At 45.9% G+C, this 7,551-nt stretch overlaps 1 protein-coding gene across 1 annotated transcript in view; it reads left to right on the forward strand.

Moving 5' to 3' along the window:
* The window catches only part of LOC144132941 (uncharacterized), a 42,858-nt gene extending 40,032 nt beyond the window's left edge, over nt 1-2,826 (forward strand). The window contains exon 24 of the mRNA XM_077665688.1: nt 2,582-2,826. Within this exon, the coding sequence (XP_077521814.1) occupies nt 2,582-2,684 (103 nt within the window). The 3' untranslated portion in view covers nt 2,685-2,826. The remainder of the gene's footprint in view (nt 1-2,581) is intronic.
* The last annotated feature ends 4,725 nt before the right edge of the window (nt 2,827-7,551 follow it).

Genomic DNA, 7,551 nt, shown 5'->3' on the forward strand with positions numbered 1-7,551 from the left:
CTATTAAAAAAAAACAACAACAGCATTTGGTAATATTGGCCACGGTCCACAATGCCCTGTATTACTCCGTTACCATTTACAACAGTGTATAAAATCAACTTTTTAATGTTTGACTGTACCATACAAACCAGAGGCATCAAAATTCTTGAGTATATTAACATATCTTGTGATTAGCTTCTTGTTTTACTAAGAAAAGGTTTAACAAAGGCCTACCTTTTATCACGGAAGAATTTTGTTTGGCGGTCCTGAATGTGGGCGGAGCTTCACCGCAGACTTGAGATGTGTCCGGCTATTGATGCATCTAATGGCGTGGTTAATGTGGCTTAATTTTCTTGCCTTTGGTTCGAGACTGCTTTTGGGCTCATCACGACACTTGCAGTCCAGTGAAACTGATAAGTAATGGCTAAGCAGGCTACGTGTACTTATGAACGCTGCGTTTTGCATTCAGGCATCACGAGGGATCATGGAGACCCACTTGCATTGCAGTCTGCATTCTTCAGTCCATTCAGAGCCACCTTTTCATTTTTTTGCAAGCAGTGTTTTGTGCTTTTCCCCTCCAGTAAATGACTACTGACGTCACTCCTTCAGTTCAGGAGTGTCTGGCTACCTTACAGTACTTCATGAGAGCATTCAGTAAGCTCCTTTGTCATGGAGGCATCAGATCATGACTTTCTTCAATGAACGCAGTTATGTTATTCAAATAATTATAAAAACTTATTCTACAAGATCAAGTTTATTACTATTATGTTAAGTGATGCCGAGATGGGTGAAAAAATTTCATGGCAATACATGTTAGTTTTCACAGGTTTTTTTTTTTTGTAGAAAAGCGTTTGTATTTAGTTTAAGCTACCTTTATTGATACGTATTCGAAAGTCAAAGCTATTTGTAAACATTCAGTCCAATTTGCAACCAGTTTTTATTATTCATATTCACCTTGCAACTAAAAACTTGATGTTCGCACACATCCCTATTTAAAAGCCAGAAAAATGAATTCCAGACAGGGAAAGACATGTGTTCCTATGCTCAGTGTGTGCCTGTTCACATTTCATACTTCACTGCCTGTGCACAAACCTGCTTGACCAGCTTGCTACACTAAGAATTGGACATAGCTCACCCATGGCTCTTTTTAAAGGGACCATGAAAAGATATTTGCTAAGGTTAGGAAAAACACACAAGTGATTGGTATTTCATCACTCATCACTTCATTGCAAAAGTTTTTAAGCCAGCTTCATTAACTCCAAAGGTACTGATTAAGAATGAAGCTTCTCCTCTCCCTTTGCAAGTCATACATGTTGACCCAACAGAAGAAAAGTTAAGAGGTCTGAACTGTGCCTTACTGTGCCTCATCCCACCCACATCAGTTTGGGCACACCCAATGAGAAGGAGAGGCCTTTGCCCTGCACTGGGCGTAGTCAGGCTGATGATGATGATGATTGAGAAGGCTTGTCCGAATTCCCCGCTCTACATCGCGGGTCAAGGGCTGCTAAGAATGCGAGGTGAGGTGTCACCTTAATTGGTTGCAAGCAGCAATTTTTTGAAGTCATTTGTAAATTGTAGGGTCCACACAGAGCTTTTAAATTTGACTCAAATACTCACAAAGACTGCCTCTACAAATTTGTTGCATTAAAATATGAACATCAAAATCATTGCACGGTTTTTTTGAGAACATGGATGCACGTATCTGTGATGAATACCAAGAGGCACTTTTCATATTGGTGCATTTTGATCTCATGCCCTTCTCATCCATGAAATAAATGCAGTGCTGATCACACCCGCGGCAGTGCGGGTTGCTTGGTGCTAGTAGCCGCCCTTCCTTGTATGTTTGCTGTTGTTGGATTTGCCATGCATAAGTGTGTGACAATTGTGTGCCCGTTTTGGGATGGTTAGCATGAGGCACGAGCTATGGGCACAAGGTGGTCACATGATCGTGCCCTCATGAGGGATGTTTCCCGCTCAATGGTCACGCTCTAATGCACAGACACCTGATGGTCACAACTACTGCTGCTACTGTGTTTAGGCTGAGAACTTTCACCATAACAGCTAGTGCTGTAAAATGTGACATTTCTTTTAGTAAGGTTTAGCAAGAATGCATCCTGTTTAAGCTGAAATTTTTGCTCTTTGATGAGCCGCTTGAAAATAAAATAAAAGGTGATGAAAATAAAGGTTGTTTTATTTTCCTATGCTTTATTTTCCTAAGAACGTTGGTATCCTTCAGTTGCTTTACTTACCTCTTAGGCAAGTGCTTGAACTTTGGCCATTGTCTTAAACTCATGATTACAGACCTTAATGTTAATAACCACAATTAGCCCACATTAGCTTGTACTTTGCACATTAGGGATTAAGTAGCTGATGAACCATTAGTCCTCAGCTACTGCTACTACAACTAGCTCAATGCAGTACCGCATAAATGCTTTCTAGACAGTATGAAAACCACCAACAAGGCGGTGGTGCTCATGCTACGAGCAGCTGCAGGCCAGGAAATGCATACAAAGTGGCCGTCTAGTTTTGTGCTGAATTCAGCTCTCTTCTGTACATTATCTGTAGATGCATTTACTCTGTGTGTGTGTTTTTGTCGTTCTAGGACTAACCTGGCTCTGAGCAACAGTCGAGAATTCATCGACGCATTTCAGTGCAGTCCTGGCACAGAGATGAACCCTGCAAAGCAGTGCTCGGTCTGGAGCTGACGAGTTGTGGCTGGCGTCTTATAACTGATATCGCTTTTAGTTTTTTTTAATTAAACAGGTTGTGTGTGCTAAGTTGAGCAGCCCAAGCAGTACAGCAGCCTTCTTGCCATTATTCAAACTGGCTGGACATTTTGATTAACTTTCTGATGGATGACACAACTTTAGGGCACAAAAGTTTCAGTAGGTTGTAAATAGTACCCTTTGTTTTTGGTTTTGTTTTTGTTCAAATTGGAGGAGTAAAAGTGAGTAGCTATGATGTATCATTATTGCACATTGGATACTATATTTTAGTTTAGTTGTAGAAACCATTCCAGATTTCTGCTTCTCATTTTTCTTGTTACCTTAACAATAAAAAAATGGGCTCTCAGCTCTTTGAGTACTGGTTGTGAGTAGTAGTGATGAAGTGGGAGGCACTTAAGTGAGGGAGTTAAATTTTCATGTAGCACCTCCAGCTGCTGAGTGTTCACTGAATAAGGTGAATTTTACCGGAGACTTCCTGCGACGAGGATTTTTTTTATAACTCAAGTCTCAAATTGCAGGAAAACTGTGCAGAGATTTAAAGCCACTTCAGGCTTTAACTCCCATTGTAAAGCATGCTGTGCAGTCATATAGCTTTGAAAGGCAGTGTAATTTGCATCTGCTTGTTTCAAAGGAATGGAGAGAAATTAAAAAATTGCTGGGATAGGGTGGCCGCAGCTGGCACAGGATGGCGTTAATTGGAGAGTTATGGGAAAGGCCTTTGTCTTGCAGTGGTCTTAGGTTGGTGGTGTTACGTTGAGGCAGAGAAGATGAGAGTGACTTCATATTTGTATGATTCTAGAGCACTCCTTTTAATTTTCTGCTCATATTCGTTTTTAGACTCTCTTCTCCACTCCGCTGGTCTATGCGCATGTTGCCTCCGGATTAATCTAGCCCACCTAGCGCTCTTTAACGTACGCTGACATCACACAGCACACAGGCGTTTTGGTTTTTTCCTTCGTACGGTCGCCGCAGCTGGGATTCGATCCCGCGACCTTGGCATAAACACCCAGACACGAAAGCCACTGAATCATCGTAGCGGGTAATTACCGCCTGTCTGTATAGTGAAAAAATACCAGATCAAACGAGCAACGTTCTGCGCTGTAGATAGGGTGTCCGCTTGCTTCGAATGCCGTATAATGAGCGAAACGCCAATAAAGTCTCATTCATATTGTTATTGTTGCTTTCCTGCACCTGACAGTTACTGCCGCATATAATTTGACCCCCCAAACTTGCAACCCTCGCTGGCAAAAAAAAGCGCGCTCTGTTTTGAAGGTTTCCGCAGTATGACATCATGGCGCGCGCATAGCAATCGCAAGGCCAGCAGAGATCAAAGGCGATTAAACGGCGCACCTTCATGCCCCCGAAGACTAATGAGACATATAATTTTGGCCCCCACGAAAGGTTTTTGACTACGGGGTGACCTAATTACGATATTTTCAAATGTAGATGCGTGCAAGCACTAGCGAAACTCGCGCGATGTGCTTGCAATGGCCAGAGCCACAAGCTTTATGCCCTTTGCAACATGGTCTCTGGCGGCTTCACCCGCTCTAGTTGCCATCTATGGAGGATCGGCACTTCAGAGAGAAGGTGTACGGGGGGAGAGAGATGACGGGACTTAAAAGGGGAAGAGAAGTGGTGAGGAGCAATTTACAATCTGTCGCACAACAATATGTCACTCTCAGACAGCTAAACAGTGCTTTGTAGTCTTTGAGGGCTGTCGATTCCTGTGGCCGCAGTCCGAAAAATCTTACCCTCCCTCAGAGGGCGAGGATCGAGGCGGTCCAGAGCACAGCACAGCATATGTCTTTCGGTACAAACAAGGCACTCACGTGTACAGTAGATGTTCGATTGTCTCTTCAAATCCACATTTAAGGCAGAGGCAAGGCTGTCGGCCATGCCATTGTGGAAGGAGAATCGCTTTGTAGAAGCAACACCGAGCCACAGCAATGTTGCTTAGGCGTCGCGGTATGTTGAAGCCGAAGACCTAGCCCGGGGTCTACCGTACTGCTCTCCTCCCTGGCCTATCACCCATCATGGGTATGTGCCATGTCACTAAGGCAACAACAACAGCTACTGTATTGGGCCGAGGGCTGAAAAACTCACCCATGTTTCAGCAGCAAGTGCGAGCTTCCTTGCCGGCGTGCGACCGCTACATCAACCCCAGATATAGGTACAGTCACATGAAGTCCATTGTTTTGGGCAGATTTGGTGGCTTCGTCCGCACGGAGGTTACTTACCTGTGATGCCACAGTGTCTTAGCTGGCAGCCATTGAAAAAGTATATTGTGACCTTTGGTCGTTGCACCGTGACAAACTCCGCGGATTTCTGAAACGAGTTGTTCATGCAAAGCGTGTCTATGTGTAGCTTGCAGGCCTTGGAGGGCTGATTTGGAATTTTAAAAAAACACCATTCCTATCGGCTTTCTGGCTGATGAGCTCAACTACAGCCTGAAGGGCAGCTAGTTCAGCACCCGTCGAGGGTGTGTAGTAGGTTGTTTTCACCTTGATCAAGATAGACTTTGCCGGGATGACCACAGGCCCTGCAGAATGGGTGGAGTTGACTGGGCTGGCCGTGTAAACATGCATGCGGTGACTGCATAGAATGCAGGTGTTCGAGCGTGACATGTTTGAGAGCAGCCAATGCTACACTGGCTTCCTTCGTAATGCCGGGTATCGAAAGGTGCACTCGAGGGTGATGCAAACTACGTAAGGATGAGGGCAGTCTTGAGGCTGGGGTGAATCATCACTCCGGAAGTTTTACATAATCTCCTTGGTGAGTGTGCGTCAAAGATCCCCAGGTGATCGAAATTATTCTGGAGCCCTCCACTACGGCACTTCTCTTCTTGCACCCTCGCATTACTCCCTGCCTTCAAATCGTGGCCCAGGTGTTCAACAAGAAGCGAGACAATTACTGCGCCTTTCGTTTTCTGATAAGAAATCTTATTTTTTTCTCCGGGACAGCGCCTCGCATGATGGATCACCATGATTTCCAAAATGAAAGGAAGTGCAGAGTGCCGAAATTGCGAGTTTCTGCCACAACGTTCTGCATGCTAATAGATGCACTGCCGAATGAATTGCATTGATGATCTGTGAATTCTTTTAGAAAGAGCTCTACTCCTTGGGGGCACAACTTCCGATTTAGATGTATGGTTTATGGGGGTTTAACATCCCAAAGCGACTCAGGCTATGCAGGACGCTGTAGTGAAGGGCTGCGAAAATTTCGACCACCTGGGGTTCTTTAACATGCACTGACATCGCACAGTACACGGGCCTCTAGAATTTCGCCTGGATGAGACAATGACCTTTGATGCCTCACAAGGTCGAACCGAACTTAGCTGCATGGTGGCCTGGCCCAAGCTATGGTAGTATGATCATGTGAACATGACCATTGGGTACCTGACCTTGACATTTGATTTGAGACAGCGGGCACCACATTGCCAGTGACCTTCAATGCCTCACAAGGTCAAACCGAACTTAATTGCATGGTGGTATGGCCCAAGCTATGGTAGTATAACCACATGACCATGTGAATATGACCATTAGGTACCTGACTTTGATCTTATCATTTCATTCGAGACAATGGGCACCACATCGACAATGACCTTCAATGCCTCATAAGGTGAAACCAAACCTACGCTAGTAATACGCATATATTACTAGCTGGGAAAAGCTTGATTCAAAAAGCACTCTAAATGGAACGTTCCTTAGCCGCCGCTCGATTAAAACTTGTGACGTCAAGGCCGAAAGGGACTCTGTGAGCACCATTTGGAAGTCGGACAGTATAGCCTAGCTTCAGGAATGAGAGAAAGAGAGAGCAAACTTTAATGACGTTTTTTTTTAAGACTATGCAGTCACCTTCTTTCTTGTTGCCTGTCTTCTCGATGAGAGGGGCCCTGTGAGTTTTTTTGTTGTTGAAAATGTTTATTGATCAAATTGAAATGAACCTCGTGGTTGCAGTCCCTACCCTATTTAAAGATTCCATTGGATGAAGCTGCTACGACGGCTCGGTTTACAATTCCTTTCCGGCCCTTATTAGTGATAGGGTAAGGGATGGGGCATGGCTCTGTTTTCCTGCCTGGACCACAGGATGTGATAGGGGTCCGCAATTTCTCCACAGTGCCAACATTTTGGCCAACAAAGTTCACCGTAGTTTGCTTCCAAAGATGATGACATCTGGGTTAGTCCCTTTTGCAATGGGTAGACATGCACGTTCGAAAATGGCCAATGATGGCGATACTTGCTTTTACTGTTCCTGAATTATAAAACCTCCGCTTTCAATGAAAATGGCCTATTTGCCACTAGAACGTCGTAGTCCACCAACGCAGTCCAGTTTCAGTTTGTCCTCAGTGTCCGTTAACGTGCCCGACGTCATGCAGCACACGATCGTTTTCGCATTTCGCCGCCATCTAACAACGGCGCCTCCCCCGCGACCCAATCCGCCACTTACGGGCCGGAACGCGAAACCGGAAGCTGCTGCACTGCACCGTTGCGCATGCGCAGAACACAAGATCACGCGCACGGAGATCGCATCGGCGAAAGTCGGGTCCCGCGGCCCGAGATTGGATACCGCGACCTCGAGCATGGCGTAGCGCGAGGCATGTCGCCGCCATCCGATGTTGAAGAAGACGAAGAAGAAGCAGGCCCCTGCAGTAGCGCCCTTCGGTTGGTCCACAGCGTACGCTGGCTGCAAGTCGCGGCTCTCCTCTCCAGCTGCTGCGCACTCCCGCCGAAGTCCGCGGTCGGCCTGGACACGGCGCTTGGCCCTCGCATCGGCGTGGAAGTCGCGCGAGTGCCGCTGCTTCGCTGACTACTCTGCCTGCGGAGGTGAGATGCGCTGGCCGGGGGGA

This window comes from Amblyomma americanum, chromosome 5 (genome assembly GCF_052857255.1).
Source record: "Amblyomma americanum isolate KBUSLIRL-KWMA chromosome 5, ASM5285725v1, whole genome shotgun sequence".
Classification (NCBI taxonomy): domain Eukaryota; kingdom Metazoa; phylum Arthropoda; class Arachnida; order Ixodida; family Ixodidae; genus Amblyomma; species Amblyomma americanum.